This window comes from Podarcis pityusensis (assembly GCF_964106645.2).
Source record: "Podarcis pityusensis genome assembly, chromosome: 15".
Taxonomy (NCBI): domain Eukaryota; kingdom Metazoa; phylum Chordata; class Lepidosauria; order Squamata; family Lacertidae; genus Podarcis; species Podarcis pityusensis.
The window spans coordinates 43,425,229-43,442,625 of NC_138040.1; the positions used below are offsets into that span (position 1 = coordinate 43,425,229).

At 46.7% G+C, this 17,397-nt stretch overlaps 2 protein-coding genes and 1 long non-coding RNA gene across 5 annotated transcripts in view; 1 reads left to right on the plus strand and 2 right to left on the minus strand.

Annotated features, from left to right (window-relative positions):
* Positions 1-14,362, minus strand: part of CCAR2 (cell cycle and apoptosis regulator 2) — a 31,540-nt gene extending 17,178 nt beyond the window's left edge. For all 3 annotated transcript variants that reach the window (XR_013979715.1, XM_080982353.1, XM_080982354.1), the window contains exons 1-11: positions 14,232-14,362; positions 13,886-13,995; positions 13,639-13,721; positions 13,061-13,152; positions 9,995-10,086; positions 7,938-8,052; positions 4,480-4,606; positions 3,922-4,018; positions 2,715-2,831; positions 2,143-2,377; positions 629-742 (exon numbers count right to left, since the gene is read on the minus strand). Coding sequence is in view for 2 of the 3 variants with exons in the window: in XM_080982353.1 (XP_080838479.1) it covers positions 629-742; positions 2,143-2,377; positions 2,715-2,831; positions 3,922-4,018; positions 4,480-4,606; positions 7,938-8,052; positions 9,995-10,086; positions 13,061-13,152; positions 13,639-13,705 (1,056 nt within the window). In the remaining variant the exon portion in view is untranslated. The remainder of the gene's footprint in view (positions 1-628; positions 743-2,142; positions 2,378-2,714; positions 2,832-3,921; positions 4,019-4,479; positions 4,607-7,937; positions 8,053-9,994; positions 10,087-13,060; positions 13,153-13,638; positions 13,722-13,885; positions 13,996-14,231) is intronic.
* The window catches only part of LOC308464205 (uncharacterized protein), a gene marked incomplete at its 3' end in the record, with an annotated part of 365,536 nt that overhangs the window by 82,988 nt on the left and 265,151 nt on the right, over positions 1-17,397 (plus strand). The gene's annotated exons all lie outside the window — the stretch shown is intronic.
* Positions 15,226-16,719, minus strand: LOC308463927. The gene is made up of 2 exons (XR_013979832.1): positions 16,518-16,719; positions 15,226-16,051 (listed from the first exon to the last, which is right to left on the minus strand). It is a non-coding gene; the product is annotated as an uncharacterized lncRNA (long non-coding RNA).

Consider the following 17,397-nt stretch of genomic DNA (forward strand, 5'->3'; position numbering starts at 1 on the left):
TGTCAGCATCAGCCTCCCAGCTATAGAAAAGGAACCTCATCTAGGTTGAGTGCGGGGAATGGGGCAAGGGATCTAAGGCACTTTGTACATCATCTAGCTAGAAGACCTTAAGGAAGCCCAACTGTACCTGCTCCTAGAGAAGGCAGCCAACATCCCACAGTAGTTTGTAGGTGGGGGTAAGCTTGTTGTTGACCCCAAATGTATACTCTCAAAAGCAATACCTACATCATCTAAAATCTTTGTCTCTAGATATGGTATTCCTGGTACCACAGAGGAAAAGGTGGGAATAAAAGCCCTTTCACAGGAGAAGAAAGTCGTTCCAGATCTCAATGGAACAGAAGTTCACTCCCACATAGGAAAAGAAATCACAATATTCTGCCCATACATTTGTAATCTATTCAAATTTATTGTTTTAAACCATAGGTCAGGGCACTAGAGAATATATTCATCAATGCATTTTCCCTGAATCACTCTTCAGTCTCCCACCTGACCCTGCTTCTCAAATTTTTTTCATGGATATTCTTCCCAGTTATCTGAGTAGCTTCACCCTCCCTAGTTCTTGCACAAGGCTAAGAGTAAAGTCTGGCATCCCTCTAGGCCGCCCTCTCTTGAACCAGAAGATTCTCACCTTAATTTGCTTAGTTGGGTGCTCAGGACTCTCCCTCTGGTCACTGGGATCTTCAATATATAGCAAACAATTGCGGTAAAATTCTTCAATGCCCGGAGAAGAAAGCAGCAAAACCTACATTGGGGAGGGACCAATATCTTAGCAGAAAGGAAGAAGCATTTCATGTAGAAAGCTGAAGGTTCAATCCCTGGTATCTCAAAAAGGGAAATACCTCTGTCCAGGGTTCTAGACAGCTACCATCACATCAGAGTGGCTCTCTGGAGAGGATGCTCTGACTTGGTATAATACAGCTTCATAGGTACTAGAGTGACCTCTCCTCACTCCCACCCCCTATTGCAGACAGGCTATTGCATGGTTGATCCTGAAAAGGGGTTAGCAAAATGTTATGCAACGGGTAAACTGCTCTTACATATTTTTATAGTTTTTAATTCATAGATACTGTTTTTAACTGCTGCTGCCTTGTATTTTTTTTAATGACCTTTTTAATAAAAAACAACAACTGTAAGCCACGTTGAACATTTTAATGGAAAAACTGGATATAAATGTCTTAGATATATAAAACACCGAGAAGGGCCCAGATCTTTCTCCAAATCCGACAATGCCACAGAGCCGTACGCAGAATCTGAAGAAGAGGCTACTAGCTAAAGGGAAGGTGAAGGAAGTGGCACCAAAGCTTATGGTTTCCATATGTCTGTTATCTTCAACAAACATACGTAGGCAGAATTTGATGTACAACAAAGAAGTCATCGTCTTTACCACCTCTCTCATTTTTCTTCTTTAAAGCACCAAGAGACAGGTGCATATGCAAGTTCTGTTAGTTGAAGGTGAATGTGTGGGAACCCCAGGAATGCCAAGCAGTTCCCAGTACAGTCATACCTCGGGTTACAGACACTTCAGGTTGTGCGTTTTTGGGTTGCGCACCACGCCGAACCCGGAAGTACCAGAACGGGTTACTTCCCGGTTTCGGCACTCGCACATGTGCAGAAGCACTAAATCGCGCTTTGCGCATGCGCAGAATCACCGAATCGCAATCTGCACGTGCTCAGATGCGGCGCTGCAGGTTGCAAACACTTTGGGTTGCAAACGTGCCTCCCGCACGGATCACGTTCGCAACCTGAGCATCCACTGTATTCCCTTTATGTTGGGCACCAGCCATGTATGGGCAAAAAGAATCAGTTAATCCCAGGACACCTAGTCAGCCTCAGCTGAATCTGTACTGTACTGTAGTGCTGTACTCAGCATGGATAGCATGGTCAAAGCAACACTGGGCTTTAGCTGAGTCTGCAAGGGGAAAGTAGTTTGATGCCCTAGTATGGACTCTCACAGGTATGATGGGATGAAGCATTAGTGACAGAGAAGGTGAAGGTCAACAGGTGCGCAAATAAGCTTGAAGTTCAGCCTGACTCAAACATTAAAACTATTTGCAGCACCTGGTTTTCACCCACTACATCTGCCAGTTCTTGGTCCAGCCCCCATTTGGTTTGCGTTAACAGAACAACCACCAAATCCTTCACCTTGGCACTGTATGCAGAGTTGGCATCTTCTGGCTGAGCATCCTGCACTGTGCCTTCATCACCCTGAGGCGCCTCTTCAGCAGTACTGGCTACCTGGATGCGGCTGGGGTGCCGGAGAGTCAGTGGCTGAGTGAGTGGAAAGGTGTCCAACCAGCTGAGGCGCACATCATAGAACTCCTTGGGCAGCTGGATACTGCAGTAACGCCTCAAGATTTCCATGGCATCGCAGAAGGGGCTGGAGAAAACAGACAGATGCCAACGCCAACCCCCAAAAGAGTGTAGTTTGAATTATAGTTCTCAAGATTAAGGAGCAGGTTTTGTGCATGTCTGGATACAAGATGGTGGAATGAACCTTCCAAAACTGCATTGATTTTAACTATACTGATTTGTGAGTTTCTAATTCCCAAGCAACATCAGCTAAAGGTTGAGAATAATGAAGACGGTGACATTTATATACTTCCTTTCTGCCAAGGCAGTTAGTTGTTGAGCATGAAAAGCTCCTATTCCTGACACGTGAGGGTTCATTCAGCAATCCCCTCCCCAAAAGGGGCCCCTTGGTCTCCTGGCCTTACCTGTTCACAGCATAGCAGGCCAACTGGACTCGGTACTGGGGTGGTTCGTGCCGTGGTTTTTTCACTCCCCATGGCTCGTTACCTTTCTGCTTCCGTTTCTTGGCGTCAAAGTCGTCCCTAAAAACATGGCAGCACAGCAGCTAAGACAGCAATAGCCATGAGATGCCAGATCCTCCAAGCTTCAGTTCTTAGCAATACACAGCCCTGCAAAGGCCCTAAGCTTAGGAAAGAGAGGGGGCACGAGACACCCAGCCTGATTACCAAAATTATGGTCTGACAAATGTATATCCCTACCCTGGAAGAAATTGTGTGGAACCTGTAATTACTGCAGTCACTCAGATTTATAACCATGTGTTTTATCCAAAGATGTCAGGGCCTTCTGCTCTAAGATTCACTGCATCAATCAACTCTCCCATGCAATGTGCGGCCAGGATTGATTCTGCTTAGCCACTGACCTATGACAACCCCAACAAATATCACAGAAGACCATAAAGGAGTGTATATGTTATCTAGCACTCTGTTTCTGAAAGCAGTCAGCAAAATTCTTCCAGGAAGCCCACAATTGGCACACAAAGGCATTGACAGGCCTCCCCACCCTTGCCCACCAGTATCACGTATCCATTGGCATACCACCCCTGAACCATTCTATTTAGCCATCATGGCTAACTGTGGCACAAGAATCCTTGAGGGGCAGGAGAAAGGCTGAGAGAATTTTGCAGCTGCCACCCTGTAATACTACAAGCACAACTGAAACTAAAAGCAGCAGCACGAGACTGAAAGGGAAAAGCCTGGAGCCAGGGTCCACCCCCCGTCATCTCCAGTTAAAAAGGATTGAGTAGCAGTTACTGGGGGGGACGGGACTTCCCCCTGCCTGAGACCCTGGGGAGCCACCGTAATCAATACTAGCAGACAAGACTAGGCTAAGGGGACAAACAGTCTGACCTGGTATGAAGCAGGTTTCCTAGATATGAATTTTTTTGCTGAATAGAAAGAGGCAGTGTGAGCACAAGGAAAATACTAAATCTCAATGTGGGGGGGGGGTGCACAGAGAACAGGTACAAACCTTCCAGTTGTGGAAAAAACAAGCATATGTGTCAAGGGCTGTTCAGGATAACTCTCTTTGGAAGCCTGCACTATTTGCAATCCAAAAAGGAGGAGGAACAGAAAGGGACTTTGTGCCAGCACAGAGGACACCTACAGTCCTTACCATCTGCCTGAGTCTTGCCTGCCCTTTGGACCCCGACCAGTATATCTGCCAAGATGGCTCAAGTGCAGCGATGGAGATGTCTGGAAAAGGCTCATTGCTGAGGAAGAAAGACATACAGTCTTATTTCTGCCTTTTGGACTATTCATTGGCCTCCCTGTGCTGCCCCCCCCCCATTCACTCAAAATTGTTATCATCAGCTGGTTCCAATTCACACACTAATTCCATCTCAGGCTGAAAATCTAGCTCCCCACCTTGGCCACATATATACCACCCTAGAGATCCTTCACAGAGCTGCAACACAGGTCCTATCCACCCATCCCTTATCAAATAAATTATAGTCTTTTCCCATGGCCCAGTAAAGAGGGCTTATTGAAGACTTGGGCTCCATGCTACCATCCTAAAAGAGGATCTTGCCTCAGTTTTTTCCATGGTTTTCAAAAGAGATCTGTCTCAAATTCCATCACCAGACATACCACCCCAAATTGTATATTTGCAATGCTTAGTATGTCTAACCATTCCATTTCTCCACCAGCAAACACAAGATGCAGCAACACTTACGCTTCTGGGGAAAGAGAGGTGGGATACGGTGAGGCTGAAACAGCAGCTGTGGCTGGGCTCCCAGGATGCCTTGCTTCTGCCCCAAAGAAGCCACATGGAGCAGAGGGGTGGGGGGCTTCAGAAGAGGCTGTGGTGCAAGCAGAGGCTATGAACCAGAAATACAACCCTTCTTACCCTACTAGTTCCCATATTTAAGAATGCAGACCTCATTGCGAAGAATCAGGAGTGAACTCCCCATTTCTCCACAATGTCAACAGTATTGGCAATGCAGAGACACAAAAGTGGAATGTGCCTATGCCAGAAAAGCACCACAGAATACCAGATAGCCCGGCCAAGAAATAAACCAGAAACATACATGCACACCATTTTCTTCTGCATGGCATATACATCATCAGCAACAGAAAAGCTACACTATGGACTTCATATCTCACATCTATCATTCCAGAATGCAAAGTGCCTGGAATGGATAATCAACGATGCTTTTCCAAATCTAGAGTGCCCCAAAATTTGAAGTAGTAATGAAAGGAACAACAGTCACTATTAATGTACCCATTCTCTTGCTAATTTAGTATTTATCAGACTTTGGCAAGAGGGGCTCAAAACAAGATTTTATCTTCCAAGATACACCATTCCCCTCACCACCCACCAATCTAAATCCCCACTACAACACGCAGAATTGTGCACCTAAAGAGTATGATCAGTCTTCACTGAGTTGTTTTAGGGTCGTTGGGCTTTTTCCCACCTAAAGTTTTTTTGTACTTCTGCAGATACGGCACTGCCTCTTTTGCTTCTTCATGGCCCCGTTTTGGCTACAACCTTGTTGGCACTCGCTAGGGAGCAAGACACTACGAGAAACTGAGAGACTTTCAAAGATTCTATGCTTAACAGCTTCAGGCCAATCTATTATTCATTTGCTAGCACCTGATGTTAGCTACTTTAGGAACATCAGATTTTAGGTTGTTAAAATGACTCCAAAAGGTTACCAATATGCACTTTGTAATCTCTTGCAGATGGTGATACAGTATATCACACCCCCAACGCCAAGAGCATGCTCTGCTACCCATGTAGGGCCAGTGTCTCTACAATGCCAATCAATGCCAGATAATATCCAGTGTTTCCCATTTTCCATGTTTGGCTTGTCACAGTTTTTACATTTCATCCCACTTTTTTGCAATGTAGAAAGGAACTATTAATTATAGAAAGCTTGGGATTATTTCTGTATAAATAAAGAATTCCAATCTAGCTGTATGGGATAAAGCTGCTTTCCAATGGCATAAGACAAGGCAAGAAAGGACACTGATAACTCCCATAACTTTGGTTTGCAATGCAAAAAGGAATCCAGCACAAGCAACACAGATTTCTGAAGAGAATGGCCAGGGCAGAGTCACTATATAGAAACTGAAAACTGGCTGGTTTGAAATCTGGATCCTCTAGAAGCCACTGCAAACATGTTACATTTACCGTATTTTTCTCTCCATAAGGTGCACCGGACCATAAGGTGCACCTAGTTTTCGGAGGAGGAAAACAAGAAAAAAGTATTCTGAATCCCAGAAGCCAGAACATCAAGAGAGATCTGGTATCTGGGATACCGCGTGGCTGTTCTGGCTTCTGGGATAACCGCGCCAAGCCTCTTCAGGGCAGCGGGATGAAGGCTCCCCCTACCTGAAGAGGCAGAAGCCAGAACAGGCGCGTTGCTGAAGGGGCACTGCGCAGTTCTCCCTCTCTGCGCAGCGTCTCTCCTTCACAGGAGAGGCGCTGCGCAGAGAGGGAGAACTGCGCAGCGCCCCTTCAAGCGAAGCTGGAGAAGGAGCAGGAGACCCTTCTGTTCCTCCTCCGGCTTCCAGGACAGGAGCGTCGCTGCGAAGCGGGAGGAGGAACAGAAGGATTCCCTTCCATTCCTCCTCTGGCTTCCAGGACAGGCGCCCCTTCAAGCGAAGCTTCGCAGGACAGGCGCATCGCTGAAGGGGCGCTACACAGTTCTCCCTCTCTGCGCAGTGTCTCTCCTTTGCAGGAGAGGCGCTGCACAGAGAGGGAGAGCTGCGCAGCGCCCCTTCAGAGAAGACGGAGGAGGAACAGAAGGGTCTCCTTCTGTTCCTCCTCCCGCTTCGCTGAACGGGTGTTGCGCAGCTCTCCCTCTCTGTGCAGCACCATTCGCTCCATAAGACGCACTCACATTTCCCCTTACCTTTTAGGAGGAAAAAAGTGTGACTTATGGAACAAAAAATACGGTATTTTATAGTTTCCTTTTTTACGTTGATGGTTGAGATGTTTATTTGGTTTCACACTGTAAATCTAGCGGATTGAGGTTGAATCCTGACAAGACAGAAGTACTGTTTTTGGGGACAGGAGGCGAGTGGGTGTGGGGAACTCCCTGGTCCTGAATGTGGTAACTGAGTCCCTGAAGGACCAGGTGCAGAGCCTGGGAGTCATTTTGGACTCACAGCTGTCCATGGAGGTGCAGGTCAATTCTGTGTCCAGGACAGCTGTCTACCAGCTCCATCTGGTAAGCAGGAAGTGACCCTACCTGCCCACGGACTGTCTCGCCAGAGTGGTGCATGTTCTAGTTATCTCCCGCTTGGACTGCAATGCGTTCTCCATGGGGCTACCTTTGAAGGTGACCTGGAAACTACAACTAATCCAGTATGTTGCAGCTAGACTGGTGACTGGGAGCTGCCGCCAAGACCACATAACACCAGTCTTGGAAGACCTACATTGGCTCCCAGTACATTTCCGAGCACAATTCAAAGTGTTGGTGCTGACCTTTAAAGCCCTAAATGGTCTCAACCCAGTATACCTGAAAGAGCATCTCCCCCCCTGCCCCATCATTCTACCCAGACACTGAGGTCCAGCGCCAAGGGCCTTCTGGCAGTTCCCTCCCTACGAGAAGTGAAGATACAGCGAAACAGGCAGAGGGCCTTCTTGGTAGTGGTGCCCACCCTGTGCAACACCCTCCCATCAAATGTCAAACAGATAAACTACTATATGATTTTTAGAAAACATCTAAAGGCAGCCCTGTACAGGGAATTTTTTTATGTTTGGTGTTTTATTGTGTTATTATAGTTTGCTGGAAGGTACCCAGCATGGCTGGGACAAATCAATCAGAGGGATGGCACATAAATAACAAAATTATCAATAAATAATAATAATAATAATATCACTTCTTTGGCTCTGTGTGAAGGTCTCTTAGTTCTGACTTGCAATTCCATTCAAGATTCAGAAGCTATCTGGGCTTTTCTAATGTCTCTGGTGAAAGACCCACTTTTCATGTTAGTTGTGAATCTTTCATTGCTTCATTGTACGATATGAATTAGCACTGAATAAAGTGTGCCACCTTAGTAGAAGAAAGGTAACTCATCTCCGTACATGAGATCAAAGCGAACACAAGCAAAGTAACTCAAACTCTATTTACGACAAAAAAGAATCCCCCTACACACTTGGAGAATGAAACACTGAGGTACCTGATTTGACAATGTCTGGACCTTCAAGGCATTCCAGGGCACTGACTGGCTGGGGTTGTAGACAGCTTTCACCAGCACCTTTTCGCCAATCTGTGGGATCCGACCTTTGACAACACTGAAACAAAACAGAAGAGATGAAAACACATGCCTTATTTCTGCTGGTGCTGAGTTTCTAATGGGCACCTCCAAAGCTCATAACTGAAGGTCAAGTCCAGCTTCCCCAGCCAGGCCCTGTCCTGTCCTGTGCAGACAGCAGAGTCAGGAGTCTACGTTTTCTGACTGTACTTCACAGGAAACATACAAAGTTGCCTTATATCAGGGTCCGGCTAATTATGCATTTAGCAAAGTATTGTCAACTCTAACATGCAGCCGCTCTCCAGGATCCCAGACAGATATTTACCACCACCTGCAGTCCAATTCTTTTTTTAAAAAATGGATATACAGTGGTGCCTCGCAAGACGAAATTAATCCATTCCGCGAGTCTCTTCGTCTTGCGGTTTTTTCATCTTGCGAAGCACGGCTATTAGCGGCTTAGCGGCTATTAACGGCTTAGCGGCTTTAAGAAAAAGGAAACAAACTCGCAAGAACTCGCAAGACGTTTCGTCTTGTGAAGCAAGCCCATAGGGAAATTCGTCTTGCGGAACGACTCAAAAAACGGAAAACTCTTTCGTCTAGCGAGCTTTTCGTCTTGCGAGGCATTCGTCTTGCGGGGCACCACTGTATCAGGAATTGAACCTGGCACCTTCTGAAGGCAAACCATATGCTCCACCACTGAGCTCTGCTTCCTCCACTAAAGACTGCACGTGAGGAAATCAGATTATTCGTTATCTGTTGCATAAAGAAAAAAATATCTGCAAGTATTAAGCTAGAACAGCAATAACTGGCTGGAATTGTTTCTCCACAATTCAAAGTGCTGCCTCAGGATTGCAATACCCCAAGAAATACCTCTCTAAATACGAATAAGCCTGGAACCCGGTGGTCTTCATCAGAGGCCTTTTTTGTGTGTGCCCCACCCAAGGGGGGTATGGAGGGTGGCCATACGAGAACAGGCCTTTTCAGCGGTGCCCCCCCCCCCATCTATGAAATGCTCCTTTCCAGGGAAACTCACCTGACACCATCTTTGTCAGTTTCTAGGTGCCAAGCTAAGACCTTTCTGTTTACCTAGACTCTGGTTAATTAATGTTGCCTCCTATGATTATGCTCATCTTATGGTGAGGTGGGTAGGACTTAGTCCTTTTTGATATGTTGCTGGAAGAGAATTTTAAGTATTTTCAACTGCTTTAAAAAATTTTGGTTTTAAATCATTTTTATGTTTTCTTTTGTCAAGTTCATTTTTATTATGAAATTTATTTTTATTACTTAAAATGTGTTGGGGTGTTTATTGGGTTGTTTTTGTTTTTATTTTGATTATGTATTTAGTAGCTTTAAATTCTGATTTTATCCTGTGAACCACTTTGAGACCTGCAAAAGAGACGATTGGCAATTAAAATTGATGGAATACACAGAAATGGCGAAACTTACCAGAAGATTAAGAGATGGTAAACTCTTTGTAGCAGAATGGAGGAAATTTATTGAATATATGAAAACTGTAAACAATTAAAAACATTAGCAGGATTGATATAAACACGAGGATTCTAAGGGAATTAAAAAGGATAAATGAGTAAAAAGGACAAATTAAAATATGATGTAAGAATTTGAAAGAAAAATAAGAAACCATAGAAGAGGAGGGATGGAAGTCGACGAAAACATTACTGGATTTGTGTGTGATTTATTGTTGAATATATATTTATTATTGAATGCTTCTTTATTGTTGAATATTGTAAAATGGAAAAATGGGGTGGGGGATTTAAATAGCATCTTCCAGCTGCAATCTCAAGTAGCAGAAAGGGCTATACTAGGTCGGGCTTCCTCATTCTTCCCAAGTATAGATCAGGCTTTGGGGCAATTCAAGAAGATAGAAGGAAACACAAGTCTGCTGGATGGCAAGGGGAGAATGCTATTAGTAGCCACTTGCTGTCCTCTTGTCTCTGCTGCCATCCTAATGGCTCTCTACTCACCTTAATTGAAAGAAAACTTCATCATCCACCACTCCAAAGTAATCGTGGAGGCTGGTGACTATTCCAGTAAAAACGCGTTGTTTCTCTCCCCCCTGAAAAGCAAAGGCCCAGGGAAATCACTATAATGACATAATGAAAGGTTACACACTAATCACCAGTGTCACAAATCTGGTCATCTGCATACCCAATCCCCAGGCTCAGTCAACAGGTACAATCATAACAGACTGCAGGTGCGACCTATTCACAAGCCGTCTAATTCACTCTCTGTGTCAGTCACTGGAGTTCTAGACAGTTCACAATATTTCTTAATACTGAGGCCATATCAAGTCCGGGCTACTCTCAAGCTCTTTCATCTGCCAAAGGAGGAATTTGCCATTTATTGATTTCTAAATCCTTTAACACTGGATTCAATATCACTATTGATGTCAAGCAGTAACCAACTCTCTTTCAAACTGAACAATTATTTCCCATCCTAATCCAACTGAACCCTGAAAAACTATTCTGTAATATGAGCTTCTTCAGACAACAGCAGGCCCTACATGCGGTAGAGCCTGGAACTCAGGATCAGTATGCCTGTACTAGAGAAAGGAAAGCACTATCGACTTGGGCGCTCAGGCAGAAACTGGGCAAATAGGATATACACCTGTAAAACAGATTACTTACTTCATAGGGCAAAATGCATGTGATCATGAGAGCCACGAAACAAGAGGTTACCAGGCCCACTAACATTTAAAGAAAACCTCAGGAAACCGGGGAATCACAGAAAGGCCCTCATCATAAATTTCTATTCTACCCTACTTCATCAAAGTAGTTACTACAAACACACACCAACTGTGACTTAGAAGAATACTGCCTTCCTCAATAGCAGGTATGGGAAATTTCTGGCTCTCCAGATGTTGCTGAACTACATCTGCCATCATCATTGGCCATGTATGATGGACCTCATGTAGTTGTAGCTCTGCAACAACAGGAGGGCCAAAGGTTCCCCACATCTGCTCTATACTGAGTTATTCAACTGCTCAACTAAATGCCTGTTGCTCTGCAAGGAAGCGCTCTCGGGCTCCATGCATCAGCCACAGGACCCAACAGACTCTCGGAGGTTGCTTGCCCTGCTTCTAAGGAAGAACACAAAAATAAATAGAAGACCACCCCCAGCCAGGGGAAAAGCTGTACAGAGCTTGCTCCCCACTAACTCTCTGCTGGAAAGAATACTGTGCTCCAGCAACTAGTTGCCCTGGGTACTAAAGGGGAGCAAATTCCATTGGTTAGAACCAAAGGCCACATAGTTTAAATGTGGCTTTTTTATTGTGTCACCTGCTGGAAGCTGTCTTGAATACCTTTTCATCAAAAGACAGGAAATTATTATTATTATTATTATTATTATTATTATTATTTATTTATACCCCGCCCTCCCCGGCCAGAGCTGGGCTCAGGGCAGCTAACACCAGAAAAATTACAGTAAAAACGTAATGGGGATGGGGACCAATTTAAAATACAGGTTAAAATGCAATTTAAAATGCAGCCTCATTTTAAAAGTAGCCCATAGATCAAAACCATAAAGAGAGGGAATCATAAGGGTCAGACTGAGTCCAAACCAAAGGCCAGGCAGAACAGCTCTGTCTTGCAGGCCCTGCGGAAAGATATCAAGTCCCGCAGGGCCCTAGTCTCTTGTGACAGAGCGTTCCACCAAGTCGGGGCCAGTACTGAAAAGGCCCTGGCCCTAGTTAAGACCAATCTAACCACCTTGCGACTTGGGACCTCCAAAATGTTGTCATCTGTGGACCTTAAGGTCCTCCACAGGGCATACCAGGAGAGGTGGTCCCCTAGGTACGTGGGTCCTAGGCCGCATAGGGCTTTAAAGGTCAAAACCAGCAGCTTAAACCTGACTCTGTACTCCACCAGGAGCCAGTGCAGTTGGTAAAGGACTGGATGAATGTGATCCCGTGGCAAGGACCTCGTAAGGAGCCTTGCAGTGGCATTCTGCACCTGCTGGAGTTTCTGGGTCAGCTTCAAGGGCAGCCCTGCATAGAGCGAGTTACAATAATCAAGCCTGGAGGTGACCATTGCATGGATCACTGTGGCCAGATCAGGGCAAGAAAGGAAAGGGACCAACTACTTAATACGGCAGAGATGTAAAAATGCCACCTTTGCTGTGGCTGCAACATACGTAAATAAAAATAAGAGTCTGCAGTGATAGTCACAAGGTAGACACAGAGATGCAGTGTACCTATGCTCCAGCAAAGGCAAACTGTAAACTAGGATGAACAGACTGATCTATGACACTGTGGCAGGGGGACTAATTTAAGAATACCATAGAGATGGCTCTCATCTACAGTTCTGTAACCATCTACAATATATACTTAGTCCTGAAACAACTGAGAAGGAAATGGGAGATACTAATTATCCTAGATCAGTTACGACTACAAGTGAATTTGAAACTCTGTGTCAGGCAGATCCTCGTCAAGGCTACTGTTTTTCTGACCCATTGACACTGCGCAGTATTTCATATGAGTTCTTAAACAGCATGGCTTAACATTTTCTTTATTTCCCCCCCAAATTTCTAGCCTTCCCACTCAACGTGAAGAGCTTCACTGTTGCAATCAGAGTTATGACCACTTACATGACCTTAAGCCAAATTTGATGGTTTGAAGGAAGGCGGCAGTGTGTAAACCCTAACGCACACTTGCTATCTCCAAGGATCTGAAATACATATTTCCAACCCCTCCTCCAATGGCTTTGAGCCAAACTGGCACACAGCATGCAGCTCTGGTTTCATTAAATGCAAAGAGTTTGAAGCCAGGTGCCAAAGACATCAGGAGAGCCACACAGACCGTCTTCACCTGACCTCTGGCTGAGATTCCATCCGAGACACATCATAAACCACTTGCTGCCTCTGGAATACATAGCTGCTGGCACATGCCCAGGGAGTTGACTAGAACTGCCTTGAAACTTGTTCATAGAGCTCTCCAGTGGAAGTAGAATCCCTTAACTGTCTTCTCGGGGAAACGAAAAAACACCAGAATCTCACTGACATCTACAAGAAAAAACCAATCATCTCCCACAGACCTGAAGATGGCGTGCCGCCTGAATAATCTCTGCTGAGATAGGAGGATTTAAGAGGCCAGGTGCAGGTCCCAATAAAGAGGCTGGTTGGGTTCCTAGTGAAAAGGAGCAAATAATTTTAAACACTAGAAAATCACTGAATGGTCAGATAGAAGTGCATTTATGTACAATTTCATTCATTAGATAGATGGCACTTAGCAAAAAAAATTAATGCATTCATTTCATTACAACCATGAGATTAGCTCCTTACTATTCCCATTAAGATTCAAAAGATTAGAGTAAACAAAGTGTGGTTACAAGGATGGGACTAAAGCACCCTTAGCTAAGAACTGAACAAAAGTAATGCTCATATTTTTGTATGCAGATTTTCTATCAAATACACACACAGAGCACAGAGCATTAACAAAAACCAGTAAAGCAGAAATCTCTTTCCCTCTAAAGAATTTAAAAAACAAACCCATCACATATCCCTCATGAAGAAGGGTTTAAAGAAGCAGCAGAGATACCACCCATCCAGCATGGCCTAAACAACTGCATGGATAGATCAGAGGCAAACTTTACAACATCCTTATCTGACTAACCTGAGAAGGTCCTGGCTCCCTGAAGATTGCTGGCTCTCAGCTGCTTCTGACGCTTGAACTGTGCCATTTTGAAGGGTTCTTTTCTAATGTAATGAGAGAGACACAAGAGTTACAGAGATCCCACATGCAAACCGCACAATGGATGCGGGGAAAGAGTCGAACCCTTTCAGCTGTCAGAACCACACCGACAAGCCAGCGGTGCTCGGCCACAACTTGCCCCCAGAACTGCCGCTGCTCCGCGACTCACCCTGCCAGGCTGCCACAGCAAGGGGGACACTGCGGCTCTCTCCCCCCCAGACCCGGGTCCCTGCGGTGGCGCCCAGATTCCTATTCAGCAGCAAAGCAGCTCATCTTCGGCTAGAAGAAGAAGAACAGGCAGAGCTAAGCAGGAGAGAGAACAAAACCCGGACAGGCCAGGGAAGGAAGGGGGGCGGGGGGGGCGAAGGCGCTGAAACTTTTGGAGAAAGAGATTCCAGGTGCGGCGGCCTGGCCGGCGGGGTCCTCGCGCCCCTCCCCCAGGGGCCTCGGCGAAGGGCGCGCCCGGGCTTCTCCGCCGCTCCCCTCTCGGCCGGGCGGGGCGGGGAGGCGCCCACCTGAGGCGGCGCGGGGAAGAAGAAAGGAGCCCGGCGGCGGCGGCGGCGACGCCAGGGACAAAGGGACCCGGAAGCTCCGCCCGGATGTGGCCTCAACAGAAACGCCTCCCGCGCGCCAGCCCCCCCCCCCGCCGCGCCTCCCAGGCCCCGGAAGTGCTTCTGCCCGGAGTGAAGCTCCACCCGGAAGTGGTTGGCGGGAGGCGGGAGAGAGGGCGGGGCGCCTCTGGCCCGTCGAGACGCGCGCGGTCGCGTGTGGGCGAGTCTCCCGGGGAGGGGATTCTGGCGGCGGAAGAGGCGCCGCGAGGCCGCCGCCCTCGAGGGGTCCGCGGGCCGCCCAGGGGCCGCCGCCGCCGCCGCGCGAGGTTCCCCGCAGCGGGCTGCCCTGCAGGAGCCGCCGGCCGCGAGAGGAGCTGCGCTGCGCCTCCCACTTTGCATGGGGGGAGGCCCTTCCCCACAGCGGCCCCAGGGTGTTCCCGACTCCCCTCGTCGCGGCCTTGGCAGAGTCCGCGGGGCCAGCGCTGCCCCGAGACCCGCTTCCGGTCTGCCTTATAGATTCCTGATCATGTTTCACTTTAATCATTTCTACATCTATTTTTGAAAACTGAAACTGGCAACAGGTGTGTGAAAGTAGTCTAGGCTAGGGCACAAAATAGCCTGGCAACAGCACTATGTACAGTCAAGCGGAAGCATTGTCAAATTATAAATAAGGCTTCACGTGTATCCACACTGCAAGCTGAGTCAGTATTATTATTCGCATATTGCAGACGGAGGGGCTGAGGCTGCGAGAGCGTGGCTTCCCCAAGGCCACCTAGTAAGTTCATGCCACAGACAAGATTCAGACTGGTTGCTTTCTAATTTGTAGCTCAGGGTCTTGGGCCACATTCCTATCATAACTTACCTGGGAATAAGTCCCATCAAACTCAATAGGATTTACTTCTGGATAGACATGTGTAGGATTGCACCAGGGGCAGGCAGACTACAGTTTTGCAGGAACTTGTATTTACTATACCCCAAGATCCACCAACGATTATGTGCATAATTAAGAATTAAACCATTCTGAACCCAGGCATTTGTACGGAGAAACATACGAACTTAGCTCACAGTCCTTCCACACACAAATCCACTCCTGATTACCCCCAGCACACCTTTCCCCGTTTCAACAGTATACTTTGGGTGTCAGGAATCATTTGTTTGCCAACTGGGAGTCAGAAAAGTGCAACCAAAGTGATAAAAGGGATGCAGCACCTAACTCCCCCATGTTGCAGTATTTGGAACTTCTTAGTTTAGAGAAAAGGCAAGTGAGAGGATATTGCAGAAGTATATAAAATTATGCACAGAATGGGAGAAGTGGGTAAAGTTTTTCTCCTGCTCTCATAACACTAGAACTCCAGTGACATCCAATGAAGCCGAATGTTGGAGAATTCAGGACAGACAAAATAAAGGAATTCTTCACACAGCACACCCCAGGTTTAATCCTCAGGCAGAGCAGGGAGAGAACCCTGCCTGACACCCTGGATAATCGTCACCAGTCAGTAGAGAGATGGATGGATCAATGGCCTGGCTAAGTAAGGCAGCTTCCTATGTTCCCAACCAATTTTACATAATTGCTACAGGGAGGTTACTGTTAAGAATTCCTGCTCCTTGATTGCAGTCATAGGATTGTTGTCTTTCACATGATGGTGCATGTTATGACTCCACTTGGTTCAGCACCCCAGGAGGGAGGGAACATGCCAGTCAGGCATGTGTCTCTGCCAGAGTCCTACTTGAGTGTAGGCTGAACTCTTGACAGTTGCTGTTTAATCATTTAGTCATGTCCGACTCTTCGTGACCCCATGGACCAGAGCACGCCAGGCACTCCTGTCTTCCACTGCCTCCCGCAGTTTGGTCAGACTCATGGTGGTAGCTTCGAGAACACTGTCCAAACATCTTGTCCTCTGTCGTCCCCTTCTCCTTTTGCCCTCCATCTTTCCCAACATCAGGGTCTTTTCCAGGGAGTCTCCTTTTCTCATGAGGTGGCCAAAGTATTTGAGCCTAAGCTTCAGGATCTGCCCTTCCAGTGAGCACTCAGGGCTGATTTCCTTCAGAATGGATAGGTTTGATCTTCTTGCAGTCCATGGGACTCTCAAGAGTCTCCTCCAGCACCAGAATTCAAAAGCATCAATTCTTCAGCGATCAGCCTTCTTTATGGTCCAGCTCTCACTTCCATACATCACTACTAGGAAAACCATAGCTTTAACTATGCGGACCTTTCTTGACAGTTACGGCCCTTTATTATCTTGATCAAACACCAACTCTATATGTTGATGTAACTCAAGACTTCCTTGCTGTTCCTTGCTTTTAACAACGCATCAGAGGGCCACGGACAGAGTCTGTGCAACAAGCACCAGATGTCCAGTGCTCTTCTTTTGTTTGGGAAAAAGTCTTTGATCTATCAGGCCAAATCTAACTCTCTGTTCTTCCTCTCCAAGCTGTGCACAGGAGGGCAAATCCAACATGTTGTTGATCGTTACATCAAAGGGAAAGCAGTGGGGGAGGGAAAAGGAAGAGAAGAAAAGAGTTACGTGCAAAGATCCTTCTCTAGCGAAACCCCAAATTTGGGGGGGGGGGGGGCTTGTTTGCTGCCAACAAATCACGAAGAACTTCAAAATTAAAAGTCTCCTCATTGACTCCTGTTCAAGGCATTCAGCAACTAATAAATTAAATAAATAATAAGGTGGACTTAGGAATTTGCCGTATACAGTAGTACCTCCGGTTACAAACGTAATCCGTTCCTGAGGTCCATTTGTAACCTGAAACAGTTCTTAACCTTTTGCTAATGAGGCCTCCTGCTGCCGCTGCGCCACCGGTGCACGACTTCCACTCACATCCCAGGCCAAAGTTCGCAACAAGGGGCATCTACTTCCGGGTTAGCGGAGCTCGTTACCCGAAGCATTCGTAAGGAGGGCGGGATGTAACACAAGGTTCCACTGCACAAGGTCAGGCCATTGGTCCATCTAGCTCAGTATCATCTGCACTGACTGGCAGCAACTCTCCAGGCCAGGTTTTCCAGGCAGGAATCTTCAAGCCCTGCTTGGTGGGATTCATGGAAGTATCTGTTTGGCTCTGTGGAACACAGTGTGGTGAGCTAGATGGACCCCAAGTCTCATCTAGCAAGGCTCTCCGTATG